This window comes from Belonocnema kinseyi, chromosome 7, assembly GCF_010883055.1.
Source record: "Belonocnema kinseyi isolate 2016_QV_RU_SX_M_011 chromosome 7, B_treatae_v1, whole genome shotgun sequence".
NCBI classification, from domain to species: domain Eukaryota; kingdom Metazoa; phylum Arthropoda; class Insecta; order Hymenoptera; family Cynipidae; genus Belonocnema; species Belonocnema kinseyi.
Genome location: NC_046663.1, coordinates 131,151,640 through 131,172,034, shown reverse-complemented (window position 1 = coordinate 131,172,034; position 20,395 = coordinate 131,151,640). Strand labels below are relative to the sequence as shown.

At 32.1% G+C, this 20,395-nt stretch overlaps 1 protein-coding gene and 1 long non-coding RNA gene across 3 annotated transcripts in view; both read left to right on the top strand.

The window, feature by feature from the left end:
• The window catches only part of LOC117175797, a 624,882-nt gene extending 608,694 nt beyond the window's left edge, over nt 1-16,188 (top strand). Inside the window, exon 3 of the mRNA XM_033365544.1 lies at nt 15,304-16,188. Within this exon, the coding sequence (XP_033221435.1) occupies nt 15,304-15,388 (85 nt within the window). The 3' untranslated portion in view covers nt 15,389-16,188. The remainder of the gene's footprint in view (nt 1-15,303) is intronic.
• LOC117175798 lies at nt 11,001-12,605 on the top strand. 2 transcript variants are annotated; one of them, XR_004467523.1, is made up of 5 exons: nt 11,001-11,042; nt 11,520-11,675; nt 11,800-12,007; nt 12,122-12,301; nt 12,383-12,605. It is a non-coding gene; the product is annotated as an uncharacterized LOC117175798 (long non-coding RNA). The 2 variants fall into 2 exon arrangements; XR_004467524.1 differs by having other exon boundaries at nt 11,783-12,007.
• Nucleotides 16,189-20,395: the final 4,207 nt, after the last annotated feature.

Here is a 20,395-nt window from a genome sequence, read left to right as displayed (position 1 = left end):
GAGATTATGTTGTGAAATAAAAAAAAAAATTCTTAAAAACGTTGTTTTTCTTTGTCAGGCCGGAAACTTATCAATCCACCCTCGTATGAGGATGGTGATTTATCCAGCTCAGCGCACAATGCAGCTCCGAGAGTGGAGATACACCCAGTACTTAGGTAAAAGGCATTACTACCTACAGTTCCTTTAGTTTTTGGTGTTGTTTGGAAGACAATGTGCTCCTTTATTTTTACATCTGAATCTAATATTTTCAGTAACTGCAGAATTGTAATATTATCGTATTCCCCACCCCCCTCCTCTCCATCAACATCCTTTATTTAAATCTAGAAACAAAATCAGCGTATCTGATTATGGCGCACTCTATAATAATCTTTGTTAACCCTGGTTCTCGTTTTAGTAAAAGAAAATTGCGTTTGCTAATTTGAAATAGTTGAATTAAATATATATTCATTATTCTGTTAACTTGAAATCTTGGCCCCTTTAAATGTGTTTACTTAACTACGATTTAAAAAAACCGTCGGTTTTAAGAAAAACCAAGATTTTCAGCTGTTATACATAATAGTGCATTTAAATATACGTGTTCAATACTTCACTTTCAATGTTTGATTCAAAGTCTCCTTGTATTAAATCTTAATACTGCTGAATTTATTTTTGTTATTTATAATGTTTTATTTTAATGTTTGAAGTAAGTAAATTTAATGTTTGTTAGCAGATTATTATGTGAAAGATGATTTCAACGTTTCTTAGTCAACTCTAATATTTATGGAGCTGATTTATTTTATTTTCAAATTGTATTTTCTTTATTTCAAATGACTGATTTGACGTCCTAGCTATATCAATATAAAATTCTAAATTTTTTACAGTGGTCCACTGTATGCAAAGGGATCTCTTATTTTCGAATTAAAACATTTTTAAATACATAGCTCTTTCTATCTCTCTCTTTTCATCTATTTTTCTCCCTAAACTATACCTGCTGCATATAATTTACCATCTTTATCTATTTATATCCTCTCTTTTTTGCAATTCACTAGAAGTTTCTAAGTTATAATCCACACATGTGGTATATAATATTGAGAAACGCAACAAAGTAATGCAACATTAAAAATAACCTTGAAATTGTTTTCTAAAACAATTGCATAATAGGGATTGGATGACGTTATTGAGAATATTCTGGAAACATAGCATAAACCACTACATCTATATAATATCGGTGAGGTAGGTTTCTATGGTCTGTGAATTAAATTAGCTGGCAAGAAAGCCATATATCATCCTCAATTTCTATAAACTGTATTAATTTTTTAATTTTTTTTTAATTTTTTATATCACTAAATTTTGACCTAAGGGTTTTACAGTTTCCTTACACTAAATTTTAATACTGCTCAATGTATTCTTATCATCCAGCGCAGTATAATTTTATGACGTCATTAAAAATATTTTGAAAATATAACGCAAATCAGCCACTACAGCTGTGAAATATCGCTAAGGTAGGTTTCTACGGTTTGGTTTTTATGATCTCTGAACTAAATTATTTAGCTAGAAAGCAATATATTATCCTCTATTTCTATAAACTATACTATTCTTCTATTTTTTAATTTTTGTATATCACTGCAGTTTTATTTAAGAGTTTGTAGAAAGTAGATGTTCATGTCATCACTGTAACATTTTTTCCTATGTTTGATTCACAGTTTCCTTACACTTAATTTTAATATTGCTGAATTGATTCTTATCATTCATGATACTTTATTGCAAGTACGTAAATTCTAACAAGAGCTTTCAAGTCATACGTCCTTCATCTCAAAATAGTTGATTCAATACTACGAGGCTACCTGGTATTAATTCTATATCTGTTATAGTAACCCACTGTTTTTAAAAGGATTCTTAAGAATCTGTTGGCATTGTTCAAGATTCATGCAAAAATTTGTATATGATTGTAATTCATTTTGATGAGGCATGCTGTGAGATTTGTAACTGGTTTCGAGTCGCTCAATCGCAAACCCTTCTATCGTCATGCAAATTTTAGAAAATTATTTTTTTTATTTAAAACATTTTTTAATACATATACCTTTCTCTCTATCTCTCTTTTTCCCTAAACTATACATGCTTCATATCATTTATCATCTTTATCTAATAATATATCTCCCGCTTTGTCTATTTGTTCTAGAAGATTCTAGGTTATAATCGATACGTGCGGATACTATTTTTAACATCGCAAAATGCAATGCGTCATTTAACATAACCTTGAAGTTGTTCACGAAAAATTGCATAGTAATATTTGATGATGATGTAATTCGTTTTAGAAGATTCTGAAACCGTAGCATGAACCACTACATCTGTAGAATATCGGTAAGATCGGTTACTATGGACTTGCTTTTATGATCTCTAAATTAAATTAATTACCCAGAAAGCAATATACTATCCTCGATTTCTATAAACTACCTTAATTTTTGTATTTTTTAATTTCTATTGCACTAAATTAGGATTTAAAAGTTCCAGAAAGTAGATGTTCACGTGACCACTGTATAATTTTTGTTCATTTTTGATTCACAGTTTCCTTACATTAAATTTTAATACTGCTGAACTTATTTTTGTTATTTATAATGCTTTACTTAAATGATTGAAGTAAGTAAATTGAATCTTTTTTAGCAGATTACTCTATTATGCGAAAGATGATTTCAACGTTTCTTAGTCAACTCTAATATTTATACAGCTGATTTATTTTATAAATTCTAGCAAGTGTTTTCAAATTGTATTTTCTTCATCTCAAATGTCTGATTTGACATCCTAGCTATATCAATATAAAATTTTAAATCTGTTACAGTGATCAACTGTATGTACTCGGACCTCTAAAGAATCTGTTATTATTTTTCAAATCGCTCAATCGCAAAGCCTTCTGCAACCTTACAAAATTATTTTGAACGAAAAACATTTTTTTTAATACATAGCTCTCCACCTCTCTTTCCCCCTAAACTATAATGCTGCATATCATTTACCATCCTTATCTATTATTATATCCCCTCTTTGTCGAAATATTCTACAAGGTTCTAAATTATAATCGACACGTCTAGACACGCTTGCAATATAACGTTTTTTCAGCGTGAAAAATGTAATGCATCATTCACAGTAACCTTAAAGTTTTTTAAGAACAATTCTTTTCAGAAATTCCGTAGTACAATTTAATAATTACGTCATTTGTTCTAGAAAATTCAGCATTAAAAAAAATGTTAACGCTGAATTGAATCATCCTCGATTTTCTTTAGCCTACATTACAGAGTAGCCTTAATGGATGATTGAAAACATTTTTAAATGTTTTATAACAATAATTTTTTATTTTTTAAATTTAATTTCAAATCTTTAGTTAATAATAGGTAAAAAACTGACCTTCCTAAATGAGAGCTGAAAAGCGAGCATATGTTCGTGGATAAATAAGGCATGCGACCTCAGCTCGAATATCGTTGTATGTCATAAGGATCGATGAGCGCCTGGCAGTGTATTCTTGATATTTATTTTTTAGTTATTAAACGTCCATGAAAGGTGTGGATTTAAATTCATGATGTCTATAACCTCTCTTTTAAGTCTCGAAATTGTTTTTAGTATTTTGTTACATTACCTCGTCCAGAGGTTCACGGACCTAGCATATGGTTAAAGAATGAATACGAAAGCGAACGATTGTGATCTGTAAAAGAAGTGATCTCTCTACAGAATGATAACATAGGATAATGAAATGTGTGCAGCCTCAGACTGCCGAGGCGTAAATGCTTCTGCGAACTTAAACGTGTGTGGCTGTTATCTCGAGTCCTCGTTCACTTGCTACTTGATACCAGAATAAAGCGACAAGCATCCCTGAGTATATGACCTACCATAATAAATGTTTTTTTATTCCTTTCTCATCTTCGATTAACTTTAAATGTATTTCTTTTTTAATTCTAAGTTTTCTTTCGTAGATTCTAGACTGCAGAAGAATTTTTTTTATAGGCAGAAATTTTGAGTTAAAGCATTACCTATCAAGAATTTTCAAATCAAATTAATAATCAAACAGGATGTCATGCATAACCCTCATATCAAATTTCATCTGTCCATCTGCATCTTTTGCGCATTGAACAAATAAAGGCGGGGACTTTTAGCTAAAGTATTATGTATCAGGAAGCAATAAATCAAGTTAATAGTCAAAACAGGATGCCATATGTAGGTTTCCATATAAAATTTCACCTATGCACATGCATCTTTTGCGCATTTAACGAACGTCTTATCTATCAGGAAGCAATAAATCATCCTTATTTTTCTGACAATGACCTTGAACCTGTTTACATGAATTTAGCTACAGACTATTGCGCAATTGTGACGTCATCAGGATCCTTTGAGAAAGGTCTGAAAGCTTAGCACGGACACGAACCTTTTTTTCCAGAAAATTTAGCACGGCCACAAACCACTACAGGTCGAAGCTTCTCGAGGCCGCTACGGTAGGAATCGTGGTACAGGACCCGCCTTTTTCATCTACTTTGATCTATTATCATCTAATAATATAGTAACAGTTTTATATATGATACGATTGAAACTTGGCTTTTGTTTTTTATTTTGTACAGAAAAATTAGAATGGACAACTTGGAACTATATCCATTCCACTTAGACGAATTTGTCCAAAGGGGAAGAAAAGTGGAAAGAAACCTTGATTTTACGCCTGTAAAATGGCTTTGCTACGACAAAGCAAAAAAGAGGTTCTATGTCAAATTCATGGGTCCTCCCTATACTGATAAAACCAATAAGATTTTGTATACTTTAATATAAAATTAATGAAATGCGCCGGATCATTTGGATGAGTACCCAATTAAGCTTCTTGGTCACGCAAGTTCGTTTTAAATGTTTTTATTCAAACCTTTTTGGTATGCAAGGCTAAGGAACCAAATTTGTTCAATAAGTCAAAAATTAAATCAGTGCTTTCAATCGTCTCGTTTTTAAAAAAGCTTAAGCAAATATGAAAGTAGAGAAAAAATTTAACTCTTGTCCACATAAATTGACCCCTTTTAATCTTCGTGTGGTTCCTTTATCTGCAACTATCAAAATGATAAATAATTCTTCTTTAATTGAAATCAATTTTTTTCATTTTTACTTAATACACGTTTCAATATTAATTTATTCTACTCTTTTCCTTTTATAGAAACATTTGAAGAAGCTAATGAAAGATTACAATCATTGCTAAAGAATCAAAAGGAACTCGCCTATAGCAGTGAGTCTGACATGCCCACTAAAGACAAGGGAAGGCTTGTCATGGAACGACTGAAAAGTAAAGAGTCTTCTCTTGACTTTAACGAGATTATGAATGTCTTGGTCAAAGGATTTCTAAGTCCAGGAAAGGTAACGATATTTTAAAATTTACCTTTACATTATTTATGATTTTTTAAATGGAAAAAGGTCACATTACGTTTCACATTACGATCACATTACGATTTAAAATCGCTATTTTAAGTGATTTTTGAATCACTCATCCCCCTTGTGACATTTTATGACACTGTGACGCACTTCCTTCTTTTTTAAAATATGAAATGTAAATGCAATTCTATGTAACCGACAATTTAACAATGAATAATATTAAAAATTCTTCTTATCTGCTAAAAAATTAATCTTCTTGGTTGAAAATTAATTTTGTTGTTGAAGAATCATCCTTTTAGTTAAGAATTTAAATATTTGGTCATAAATTGATTTTCTTGTTGAAAACTCATATTTTAAGTTTGAAATTAATCTTTTTTTTTTAGGAAATTCGTCTTTTTGGATTAAAAATTCAACAATTTGGTTAAAAATTAAAATTTTTGTTTGATAATTCAATTATTGTTGAGTATAAACATTTTGGTTAGAAGTTCAACTACCTTGCAAGAAAAAGAATCTATTTGGTTAAAAATTAAGCTATTTATTAAAAAAATTTTTTAATTTTAATTAAACATTTAATTTTTTACCTGGGAATTTAACTGTTCCATTTTTAGTAGCAAATTTAATCTTGATACGTTAAAAATTAAACTATTTGTTAGAAAATGCATGTGACTGCTTAAAAATTCGTGTACTAAGGTAAACAATTTAACTTGCTTGTTGAAAATTCATTATTTTGGTCGAGAATTTAAGTATTTTATGACAAATTCACCTTTTTTAGTTAAATTCAAACGGTTGAAAATCCTCTTTCTTCGTTAAAAATTATCTTTTCAAACTGAAAATTTAACGATTCCATTTTTCGTTGAAAATCCACAATTTTTAGATGTAATGTCAATTATTTGGTTTCAAAATTTATCTTGCTTCATTGATAATTAACATTCTTCTTTTGAGCTTAAAAGTTTGATCTAAATTATTTGACTTTTCAGCTCGATAATTTAACTACTTTGTGGAAACTGCGCCTGCTTAACTAAAATATTTATCTTCTTGATTGAAAATTCATTTTCATAAGTAGAAAATGAAACTATTCTGTTTAATTAATATTTTTGTGGAAAATTTGAGTGTTTCCTTGAAAAGTAAACCTATTGGATTGAAAATTCAATAGTTCATCTTTTATGTTAGAAAAGCCGTCTCTCTTAGCTGAAAAAAACCTTATTTTCGAAAATTCAACTGATCATATTGAAAATTCTTTTGAAATTTTCTATTTTCTGCTTGAAAATTCAACTATTTGGTTAATAATACAACTAGTAACTTTGTATTTTTTTTATAATTAAAGACAATGCATCGACATAGATTCAAATTTTACTTTTTGATCAGGAAAGTTTCACCTGTTCGAAAACCTTTGCTCCTAAAATAGTGTGCAGGCTTTTATTGTTTCCACAGATGAAGCTGCTAATTCTCAGAGCATTGTAACTATGGGAGAAATTCCTGATTTTCAACAAACAAGTTTTGGTAAACGAAGAAAAGAATTAACAGTTACACTGGAGAGTGAAAACAACTCAAGTTTCCGACACAACTTAAAGGAGTCATTCCACGCTAAATGGTACACACCGTAAACATATTATTTCAAATTGTTATGTTCATTTAGCTGAAGTATCCACACATTTGGTTTAAATTGCCTCCAAATATCGGAAATATGTAATATATGCGAATTATTTCTTGAATACAACTTTTTTTACAGCGAGTGATATGCCTCAAAACGTAAAACGTTTACGTGACTGTTATAAGATTAGAGGGGAAAGAGCTGAAGGAAAGGGTGGACGAAGTACTAAAAAGGATTGATGCTAAGGTAGAGATAGAGGAAATGCGAAATATAGGTAGAGAAGTGAGAAGAGGGGAGATAATGGTACTGGTGAAACTAAAGAAATGGGAACATAAGAGGGAGGTGATGACAAAGCAGAGGTTGTTATATGGTAGTCCGAAGAGAACAGAGGATGATTTGACATGGGTAGAAAGGAAGATGCAGTATAAATTAAGGAAAATAGCAGAGGAGGAAAGAAAAAAGGGAAAGAGAACATGAGTTAAGTATGGGAGAATTCAGATCGATGGAGTATGGTGGGATTGGGATGAAGAAAGGGAAGAGATAGTAAGAAATGAGGTGCAGGGAAACTAGAAGAGGAAGGAACGGGAGATAGGAAAATAGGAAATAGTAAGAAGGAAAAAAAGATGAGAAACGAAAGTAGGGAAGAATGGAAGATTTGTTACTGGAATATAGCAGGATTAGAGGGAAAGGATAAGGAGTTTATGAGAAATTTGACACAATGGGATGTAGTCATAATAATGGAGACGTGGTTAGATGAAAAGGGATGGGAAAGAGTAAGAGGAAGGTTACCAAGTGGTTACAAATGGCAAGTGCAAAATACAAAGAGGAAGAATAAAAAGGGCAGAGCAATGGGAGGAATGGTGATGGGAGTAAGGAATGAATGTATAACAGGGAAAAATAAGAAAGACAGGAATGAACAAAAAGAAGGAGTAATAGTAGAAGAGGCTATGATGGGAGGAGAGAAGTGGAAGGTAGTGGGGATTTATGTGAATGGTTATGTGTAGGAAAAAGCAGAGGAGATTAAGGAAATGATTGAAAAAAATAAAGAAGAGATTAGGATCATAATAGGCGGTGATTTCAATGCGAGAACAGGAGACAGAGGAGGAAGGGAATGGGGAGAAGAGAGAGGAAGAAAATCGAAAGATAAAGTACTAAATGGGGAGGGAAAGAAGTTGTTGAAGAGCTTGGAGGAGTTGGGATGGTATATCTTAAACGAGAATATAAAAGGGGATGAAAAAGGAGAATATACACGCTTAGGAAGTGAAAGGGGACCGGTAATTGATTATTTTGATAGTGGATGATTAGGTAAGAATGAAATTTAAGGAACTAGAAGTAGGAGAATATATTGATTCGGATCACTTTCCCTTAATAGTGACATCAGAGGGAGAAAAAAGGAATAGCAATATGAGTAAAAAGGGAGCAAATGTAAAAAGTGTAGGAAAAGGGGATTGGTCAAGGGAAGGAAAAGAACTGTTTAGAGAAAAAATAAGAAATATCAAAATGGGAGAGGGAAATGTGGACGAGGAGATGGAAAAATGATAGGAGAAATAAAAATAGGATTAAAGTGCACAAACAATAATGAAGTTAGTAAAGGGGGGAATAGAAGTGAGTGGGATGTGGACTGCAAAGAGAAAAAAAGGAGGTAAGAAAGGAATTAAGAAAGTGGAGAAAAGAAAAAAGTAATGGGGAGGAATATAGGGAAAAAAAGAAAGAGTATACTGAGTTGTGTTATCAAAAGAAAGAGGAAGAGAATAACAGGTTTGAGGAAGAGGCGGAGAAGGCTAGGAAGGAAGAAGAGGTATGGAAGGTAGTAAATAGAGAAAGAAATAGAAGAAATAGTTAAAGTTTTAGGAATAATGAAGGATGGAAAGGCACCTGGTATAGATGAGATTCCAAATGAAGTATGGAAATATGGAGGGGAGGAACTAGAGGAACGGGCAAGGATAATGTGTAATAGAGTATGGAGAGGAGAGGGGTGGCCAGAGTTATGGAAAGAAGGAGTAGTTATACCAATAGTAAAGAAAGGCAATGAAGAGGAGGTTAAAGATTACAGGGGGGTGACGTTGATGCCAACACTATATAAAGTATATGTAACTGTTTTGTCGGAGAGATTGAAGATAGAAGTTAAAGAAAAAAAGATCGAGTCACCGAATCAGACAGGGTTTAGAAAAGGAATGGGAGTAATGGACAACATATATGTTCTGAACTATCTAGTAAATAAGAGAATTAAAAGGGAAAAGGGGGCAATGATAGCAATGTTCGTGGACCTAAAGGCGGCGTTTGACTCATTAAATCGAGAAGAAATAGAAAAAGTTATGATAAAAAAGGGGATAAGAGAGGGATTAATAAAGAGAGAATCAGAAATTTTTAGAGAGACAAGAAGCAGGGTAAAGGTAGGAGAGCAAGTAGGAGATAGTTTCTGGTTCGTGAGAGATGTGAGACAAGGGTGTCCTCTGAGCCCAATTTTATATAATTTATTAATATCAGACTTGGAAGAAGAAATGAAGAGAAAGGGTTGGGGAGGAGTTAGGATAGGAAAGGAAAAGATATATACACTGGCATACGCAGACGACATAGTGTTGATGGCAAAGGAAGAAGAAGGGATGGCGGGATTAATTACAGGATTAGAGAAATACTTGGATGGGAAAAAGCTGAATGTAAATGTAGAAAAGACAAAGATAATGAGGTTTAGAAAAGGAGAGGGAAGGAAGATAGAATGGATAGGGAGATGGAAAGGAATAAAGTTAGAAGAAGTCAAAGAGTACAAATATTTGGCATATGTCTTGCAGACGAATGGAGATCATACAGCTCATGTAAGAGAAAGGATAAAAAAGCAGCAGGGGTAATGAAAGATATGGGGATGGAAAGAAAGGAAAGAGATTGAGAGTTTACAAGAAAGGTATATAAGGTGGACGAGAAGTTGGCGAGAAAGTGTTTGATGGAGGTAGAAGAGAGGAGAGGGAGAGTGATCGAATTAACGAGATGAGAAGAAGAAAGGAGGGAGTTCTTTAATGATAGAGAAATAGAAGACGGGACTGGAGTAAACTATGAAGAATTGGAAAAAGGTGAGAGGATAAGACAATTAATAGAAAGATGGGGGGCGGCGATTGAGGAATCAAAATACAATAAATGGTATAAGATGATAAAAAAGGAAGGGGTGTCAAAGTATTTAGAAAAGGGATGGGGAGAGAGAAGGTGGACCAGAATAGCAAGATTTAGACTGGGAAACGAGGTAAGGGAGGGGATGTACTGGGAAAAAGAAGAGAACAGAATGTGTAGAATATGTGAATGGGAGGAGGAAACATGGGAGCATGTATGGGAAGGATGTAGGAGAGGAATGGAAGATAAAGGAAGCTGGCAAGAAAGTGTGGTTAAGATTCTAGGGGAAAATGGATTAGGAGAAGAATGGATGAAGGAGTTGGAGGGTGCTAGAGGAGCGAATGAGGGAGAATGAAAGAATGCACGTGAAATAGGTAAATGGTGGTATAAAAAAGTGAAAGAAAAAGGAAACGGAAGTCGCTTAGATTAGAAGCGTGAAAATTGTAAGTAATGGTAAAGTAAAAGTTAAGTAGTCTAAGATGCGTGTGCGTTCTCATGGTCTCTCTCTCTCTCTCTCTCTCGCTTGCACTCTTGCTTTCGTTCCCTCGCTCACTCGCTTGCTAAGTCCTAAAGTGCACTATCGCAGGAAATAGAAATAAGGAACTAGATATAAGACTTTATGTAAATAGTTGTAAATAATTGTATATATAGAAAGGATAAAATTGTGAAAAAATATAGATTTAAACGGAAAGTTTGTAAGGAATGGAAGTTATGTAAACCCTTAGGGGACACATTATGAATAAAGAAGAAGAAGAAGAGACGGTAGAAACAAAACATTTATGTTTAAATTTTTTATTACTTTAGTACTTTCAGAACGTGCCTTACGTTTTTCAATTAATAATATTTTTTTGATATAAATAATTAAAATTATTCATATTATTAATGTCTATTACAGTGGACGATTTCTCCGAGGGTAGCTCTAATTTGAGTAGGAATTAAATTGACGATTATCCAGCAGAGGAACCAGTTTCAGAAAAAGAACATTTAAAAGGTATGCATTTCTTGCTCATATAATTTTGTGATTTCATTAAATTTATCCTTACAATTTATTTAATGCGTTAATAAGACTTTGAAATATTGTTCGTGTGAAAACACGAGCAGTACTTTTAAATAAAGGGTCAGATAAAGCTAAATATCAGTGTATAATCAAGTGATAATTTCATTAAAGTCGACATATATAAATTAATTTTAAACCGTACTCACAAATACTAAAAATATATGTATATTAATTCATTCTTTAAAATACGTCTACCGAACATAACATTTTCTTTTATGATATTTACAAAAAATTTAAAAATGAATATCAAAATAATTCAAAACAAAAAATTTCTTTGTTGAACAATTAAAAAGTTATTATACCTTCCAATAAGTATTTTTGTGTTAGAGTAATTGAGTATTTCAGTTTCTTTCATTCCCTTAGAGGCATTTACTTCTCATACATTAATAAACTTTACATTTAATTTGACAGATTTAATGAATGGAAGTTCTCAGCACAGCTCGTCGATTAAGAATTATTATTCAAACACGGTGCCACCGAAATCTAGCCCTCAAATTGTACAAAATAACAGTTCTTTCTATAGAAGAAGTTCGAAGCAAACAGCTTCTGGCACCTCCAATGCGACAAGTAAGAAAACGAATGATTGTATACATAAATGCATAAGATTAGGTTAATAAAATAAAAAAACAGAAATGTTAATTATTTTTTTACATACTTTATTGTATTATATTTAGTGCTCATTTTTTTAAAGAAGTCAACCTGTTGAGGGCAGATGTATAAGATGTGAGAGAAAATCAAGTAATTCTTAAGAATATGATTGAAAATATTGTCGGCATTAATTATTCGACGCATACACCTTTTGCACAACAATACAGTTTAAATATTCCTTTCAAAACGCTTACCGAATTTCAAACTTTAAATGAAAAGTTCGAAGCGATGAAGAATGTTGCAAACGATTTGTAAGTTTTCCTCAAATTTTTTAACTTTTCTCTTTTAAATTAAAATTAATGCAAATGTAAATTAACTATATAATACAAAAGTTTTGCATACCTACACTTATTTAATTTTTCTAGTGGATTTTTGTAGAAGGGCTTATTAGCTCTGTCTATTGATAAAGAGAATCTTCGCAAATCTGTCATCAACATAATGAAAAAATTGATGTCACGAGATGTGGCTATGCAATTCACTGCCATGGGAAAGAACGCCAGGGAAGGAACTCTTCAAAATTAATGAAATGTGCACATATATTATAGGTAAGGGCATGGTATAATATGAATAAATATTTGCTTATTATTTGCTTGATGTTTTAATTTTTTTAATATTTTATTTTGCAGATCTCTTGGTTAAAAAGCTGAAAATATCAGAAGAAGAGGTGCTGCAAAAAACGCAGTCCTATAATAAAATGGCTAGGGATCGATATTGAACTAGGGTCAAGCCTGGGCCAGGCTCGGCGATCGAGTCAGGCCCTGGCCAGATTTAGCGTTTTATTTTAGCTTGACCCAGGCTTGATCACCATCCCTGGGCATAGTTTTGACAGGCTTGGGCCCGATTAGACCTACGACGAAATTTCCACACGGGTAGTACTAAAATGCTAAGAATTTATTTTGACAATGTATTTTGACAAAAAAATTTTCAGACTTGAAGCATTTTCAAAATAAAAAAATTAAAATAAATAAAAAAAATAACATCTTGGGCCACGCAACGCACTATATAAAAAAGTGAACAGAAGGATAACGGTACCCTTTGAAAACCCTAGAAGATTTTCAGACAACTTTTCCAATTTTCTTGAAAATACGGAAATTAAAATTTGGATTGCACAAAAAATAGTTTTTTATAGCATTTAATAATAAAGCTGTTTTGCATTTACGATTTTTATTTTGGTAAACACATTCTTTCACGAAGATTTTCTTAACAAGTATAATTTAATTATTTAAATATTTACCTGCTAATTCAGCACACACATATGAAAAGAAAAATGGTATTTATCATTTTCTCCATACTAATTCTTCAACTTTAAAAGTTAATACTTCAACAGATAATTTTATATAATGCGGGATACACGTTGTAGAAGGTGGACACACTGGGGCTTACCAAAAAGTATGCAACCCCAAGTACACTACCATAAGAATAACATTGGCGTGCAAGACGGGTGGCATACTTTTCGGTAAGCCCCAGCCTGTCCACCTTGTATAATCCAGATGCAATCTTTATCAATGAAGATTGAAATTTTTTCGAAAAGTTAAGAAATATTGGCTCTTATCACTTATTCATACACACAAACATTAATTTCAGTCTTATTCATCCAGTAGTTGACATAAATTTCCCTAACAGTATTTAAATTACCCGCCTAAAACCTCACAATTTCAAGAATTTAGTCGCCTGCTGCTCTCCAAACTTAATGCATTTATTATTATTACATGTTATACATTTCTTACGTGTAGAAAATTACTATACTTATCCTTGTTTGTCGATGATACGGGAAATTTTGTATATTTTTATGCAATTCTAACGGCTTAGGAGATCCTTCAAGAAAGTTAAAATTTTTTCTTTTTTAAAGAAAATTTGGAAGGGTTATACTAGTTCAGAATCATAAATTCGGAATTTTTTAATTAAAAATAACTAATTTAATAATTACACATTCTTCATTCATCAATTTTAATCTCATTTATGAGCCGAAAAAGTTTTGTCCATCTTAGCCAAGACAAGGCTCGTCTTGAGATAAATAAATGTCATCTTAGCCAAGACAAAGCTCGAATTGAGACAAGTAAACGCCGTTTTACCTGTCGTGGCTATAAAAGTAAGACGAAGGCCTATGTCTCGTCTCAGTTTTGAGACGCAGCCGGACATCGATATCTTGGAGACGAACTCAAGACATAACTAAGTCGAACTCAAGTCCAAGCATGTTTACTCGCACGGCGTGCCAGAACGAGAAGTAAATAAAATTTTCTTGAAAAACTCAGATCTTTGCAGGATCTTCGAGTAGAACATTAATAGCGATGTTCTGTACAAAAATGAAAATATTTTGCCGAGCTCCTTCAAAATGAAACTAGTTTAAAGGATTTTTTATACCTTTCTTTCACTCATTTGGTATCTAAAGCAGCTTTCAGTTGTTTTTTCAAAGTTACATATCAGTCAATCTGTACATTAATTTTGTTAGGCCGAAGCACTTGATTTACAGAAAATTTTTCCTCTGAGCCTTTGTCGCTATTTTATTTTTAAACTGCTGCATGGTTTTTTAAGGGTGAAAAACGATCTGGTTTTATGCAATTTTTGAACAAATTTTACAATTTCGTAAAACGAGCTAACGACAAGAGATAAACGGCAAAATTTGGTTTCAATAAAGTGCTTTTAGCAAAACAAACACGTCCATTGTCCAAATGTATCAAATGTACCAAATGAGTGAAAGAAAGGTATAAAAACGTTTAAACCGGTTTTATTTTGAAGGAGCTCGACGAGATATTTTCGTTTTTGTACAGAACATCGCTATTAATGTTCTACTGAATGATCCTGCAAAGATTTGAGTTGTTCAGAAAAATTTCATTTACTTGTCGGGTTACCGCGAATACTGGTAATTACCGGTAAATTTGTGGTATTACTTGGTATTACCGGTCACTTTCGATCACTAGTTGCAGCGGATTAGGACATAATAAGAGAAATAAGGAGCGAATATCGACGAGTCGACGAATCAGAACGGTATCATACATTCACGGTATATATTTATAAAGTGAATACTCGAATAACTTATCTGAGAACAAGGAATAATTTAAAACTTTTCACAGTTTACCCTAAAGTGAATAGCCCTTATTTTCTCCAAGCATTTATCTGATGTATGAGTTTTTAAAACTATCTTTTAATGTTCAATATCAGGGACCTATCCGAAACTTTAGTTTTATTGCATTGCGTAATCCAAAAAGTACCGAATCTTTTGTTTTCTTTGCCTTACGTTTCAGCAGATTGAAACAAAATTAAAAACTAAATTGTTATAACGTCATATTTTACCCGTATCCCTTATAGTATTTATGAAAGATGCACACTATTTCGAATAAACTATTTGTTCAAACTAAGCGTGATTCAATAATTTCGTATTTATTTCGGTAGTTTAAATAACGTAATCTAAATTGACTTACAGTAGTTACTTTTTGGCTGTATAGAAACGGAACGAACATCACGAAAGTATGCTGTTTTGTTTCGGTCGGGTCCCTGCTTCATATAACCATAAACATTATGGTAAAGAATTAAAAATTCCTTGTTGCAGTGAGCAGTCTATAAGCAATCGAGTGGACCGTAGAAGACATCATCCAACGCTTTGTGAATGTGGTGAAGTGACAAAACCCTTATGACAGCGGGATGAAATGGTTGAGAGTACCCTGACTACTTCGCAGTCCGATCTTTAGATTCAGGCCCTTATCATCTCCTTGTCCTATTTTGTCCAACTTCCTTCGTTTCTTGAGATATTTCTCTGAAATTCCATCTTTCTCGTTTTATCCAGGATGTCAACTCTTAACTTAATTTATGATTACCATCCATTGTCGTTCTAATCTTATTTCAGTGCCGACCATGATCATCGATGCGAATAAATGTATGTTTTTCGTGTATCTAAGTGAATCAAGAAATCTTTAAACTCAGGATCTGCGTGACTACACGACAGTGTTTAACTTTACAAGCTATTTTATAAACGACTTGGAAAATTTATTGTCAACTTCTTTGTAAACGCAGGGTATTTTCACGATTTTTAAAAACATACTGTTCACAACATGATCTGAATTAACAAAGTAAGAAAACTAGACTTAGAGTGTTGATCTTCGAGATATATTAGAAATTAAAGACATTGAAGGTCAGATATAATATGTTACTAGATGGCAAATTGACATTTTGATAAATTAGATATTTATGTTTTCAATAGTACTCAACCAAATCTTGGAGATTTTGATAAATTGGGGATATTCGAATATGATAATGAATTCGACGATCTTTGCATATTGTGGTATAAAACCTTTTTCTATTAGAGTATTTATATTTGAATGCATCTGAAACTCAAAGGGATACACGACCGGCGGAAATGACCTAAGCGCCTGTTTTTTGAGGTGTTTTTAAAGTGACTCAATTCTTTTTAAAGTTAATAAACAGATATTTCAAAAAATGTTAAATGTCGATCTTTTCGAAAAATTAAAATAAGTCTGGTAATATTACAATTCAGTTAATGTTCGCGGGCTCATCAAAATGTTTTTGATGCACTAAGTATGCATATGGCCATTTAAACATATTAAATATCATTGTAGAGGTAAAAAAATATAAAAATCACGTTCTTCAAAAGACAAATGGCGTTTTAACTTCTTTTTCATCAAAATTCCGTGAGAGTAGACTAAATATTTTGGCCCTTGGTATCACCAGATGACGTCATATACTAAAGCGTATTTGAAAAGGTTAACACGTATACACGGAGAAAAATGGAAGGTCAGTTTGACCATATAAATGTGTAGTGTCTCCTATCTGATATACGAGTAATATGATGATTCATTGACAGATGTGTTGAGTTTAGAATGATTTTCATTCGCGTGCTCTGAATTTCAATTTGTGCTGGCAGAAATGCATTCGCAAAATGCGATGCGGGCATGCGCAAACACTTAAACGGATTTCGGTGATTTTAGAAAAGGTGCCAAGAGAACAGCTGCCCGAGTAAAAATGCTTCGACTTGAGTTCGACTTGAATTGCCTCCAATCAAGACATGCTGAAGTCGAAAATTTGAACTTGATCATGTCTTAGTTTTGAGACGAAGCCAGACTTTAATTTATGTCTTGGAGACAAGTTTCTATGCCTTGAAGACATCAATTTATCTCTTGAATCGCGTTTTCCTGACTCCAGCACGAGCGGTTTATAAATTCGAGTGTATACCTGTCCTAACTAAAAGGGTCATTCTGACCGTCATAAAAGCTAATATTTGTTAATGGTTAAACAATCTTGTATATTTTTATGCAATATACGCATATACGCATATATATATATATATATATATTCAATCAACTTATTTACGGATTTTCATTTGTATTATACTTGTTTGACGATAATACCTAAAATGTTGTTTGTTTTTCCGTATTTCTAACGGCTTAGGAGATCCTTCTAGAAAGTTACAATTTTTATTTTTCTGAAGAAAATTTTTAAGGGCTATACTCGTTCAGACCCACAGATTCTGAATTTTTTAATTAAAAATAACTAATTTAATAATTACAAATTTTTCATCCAACAAGTTTAATCTCACTTATAAGGCGAAAAATTTTCGACCATCTTAGCCAAGACAAGACTTGTTTTTCGACAAGTAAACGTCGTCTTAGCCAAGACAAGGCTCGACTTGAGACAAGTGAACGCCTTTTTAACTGTCGTGGCCATAAAAGTCAGACGAAGGCCTATGTCTCGACTTAGTTTTTGAGACGCAGCCATAAATCCATGTCTTGGAGACGAACTCAAGACATAATCAAGTCGAACTAAAGTCGAAGCATTTTTACTCGGGTGAGAGTAGCCAATATGGCGTCGATAGCGCTGAATAGTGTAGATCAACACTGAGCTCATTGTAGTCGTTTCGTCAACGTTTCCTAATTTAAGATATGTACTCAGATCTACTAATCTCGTTGACTTGGAGGATAAAAAAAAACTTGATGTATTAGGCATAAATGAACAGTATGTTCAATGCTCATATTTAAAAACAACATTGATTTCCTGAAATTATTATATTTTAAATTTTATATTAATCTCATGTTCCTAATAACTGAACGATGGCGCATAAATTTGGTTAGTTTCAACAGTCAGCTGACTTAAGTTAACCTATAAGTTTGATTTCTAGTGGTGCCGTTTGATATGATACTGTCTCGTGATCGGGTCGGGATTGCGCCGTTTTTTTCTCGGGTCGGGATCGTAATTCCGACACCGGTGCTCGGTTTTCTCTCGGCTCGGCTTTGGTTCGGGAAGTCAATATATCGGCTCGGTATCGTGTCGGCTTTTCGATCCTCCTTCGCCAGATGTGTGTCTGTGACGTAGCGACTAGCGGTTCACAGTAGGGTGAAATGAAAAACGAGTTTCAAAATGATATATAGAACGCAATAATGCACCGATTTTAGATTAGTTTTTTTTTTGAAAATTCAGGAATAGATTTTATAGAAACAGTTGATATTCGATTTGTTATTTTTTGTTTATTTAATTTTTATCTTAATGCAAATAGTGAAAAGTGTTGAATTTTTTCCTTTAATATTTTATTGCCGCAGAAAAAATTGTTTTTATACTTTAGAACACTTTAATTCAATGCAAAGCGGTATAAGAAAAATGACAAAAATGTTAGCTTGCAAAGGTTATTATTATTAGCGGACTATAATAGCAAATAATCTACAATAAGAGTATTTTTGGTTAAAGTATATTCCTGGTGTAAAATTGCTTTTATTGTTTGCATGATACGTGACCATCGAAATTCAGAATTGAATGTTATTAATGACTTTTATAAACAAATTCTATAAACAAATGTACATCACAGAAATTAATAGGCAGAAAACAAAATTGTTTTCGTCTACTCTTATTGCAACGATATCACCGATTATATTTTCTGTAAAAATTATACTATCCATTGATATTTGTTTATTTGATAAGCCAAATATATGAACAAATTTACATTATAGGAGTTTGAAGCAAAATGAAACCGATTTTTCATCTAATTTTATTGCAATTATATATTCTGAAACTATTTTGTCGTGCATTAATATTTGTTCATTTTATAAACAAATTATATATAAAAAATTCCCGTTTTGGGCGTTATCAAGCAAAAAAAATCGTTTTTTCATCTGACCTTGCTCAAATCATATCCACAAATTTAGTGATGCATTACCATTTGTTAATTTTACGAACAAATTATATAAACGAAGCTTAAGTACATATTCAGGTTGAGTATATTCATTCATGACTTTATTTTAAATTCGTATGTTGGATTCAATGTTTAAGCATTCTAATGAAATATCCATCTTTTTGTTTGAAAATAAAACTATTCCATTTTTTGTTGACATCTGATGTTCTTAGTTTAAAATTTAAATATTTCGTTGAAAATTGATAATTCAAGTTAAAAATTCTACTATGTATTTAGTTGATAATTCATGTGATTTTTTGAGAAATATCCTTTTTTTGGTAGAAAATTAATCTTTTTAGTTTATGATTCATTATTTTAGTTACAAATTTGTCAGTTTAGTTGAAAAGTGATTATTTAAACTAAAAAGTAAACCATTCCATTTTTGGTCGAAATCGATGTTTTTTAGTTTAAAATTTAACTATTTCGTTCAAAAATCATGTACTTTGTTAAAAAATAGTATTTTTTGGTGCAAAGTTATTCTTCCTTGAAAGTTGATCTTCTTTTCTACAAATTACTATTTTAGTAGTTTTATTTTCAACCAAAAAGATGACTCTTTGGTTGAAATAAAACTCCTTTATTAAAAGTTAAACTTTCTTTTTAAAAAGGCATCGTTTTGTTTAAAAATGCATGTAGTCCAGTTGTATGTTCATCACTTTAGTTGAATATTCGTCATTTCAGTTGAAAATTTGTTGTTTCAATAAGAAATAATTTTTTCCCTGGGAATTAAAGTATCATTTGTTGACAAAAATTCAATTTTGTAGAAAACGAAGATAAGAGAACAATAATCAATTAATTATTTTCTTAAAAATAATTTTTATGAGTAATATTAATACTGATAAAAATTGTAACTATTTTCTTGAAAACCCTTTTATTTGCGGTAGAAATGTCTTTTATAATTGAACATTCAAATATTCACGTTAAAGAGTTAATGGTTTCTGTTTGAAAATTTATCTACACTGTAAGAAATATTTGCAATTTTAGTGTACATGGGTATATTAAATTTCGTATATGTTTGCTAAATTCATTACATTTTGTAATTTTAGTATACTTACGTATACTAAATTTCGTTTACGAAGTTATTTGTATATTAAATTTATTAAGTGTGCAGTAAGTTTCTTTTACGTATATGAATTTTATAGTTTCTGTATACTAAAACTCATATACAGGGTTCGATTGAAAAGTAATGAGCCTTATTTTTTTTAAGCAGTTTTATTAAACCTTTTGGCTTATACAACTAATATTCTTCAAAATAGGACCCTTGAGCGTCAATACACCGCTGGTAGCGGTCCTTCCACTGCACGAAACATTTTTTAAACTCATCCGCCGGAATCGCGTTCAATTCGGCTGTCACAGTTTTGTGGATCGGCTCGATGGAGTCGAAACGCCTCCCCTTCAGCTTTCTTTTCAGGCGCGGGAACAAGAAGAAGTCCGGAGGGGACAGGTCTGGGCTGTAGGGAGGGTGGGGAAG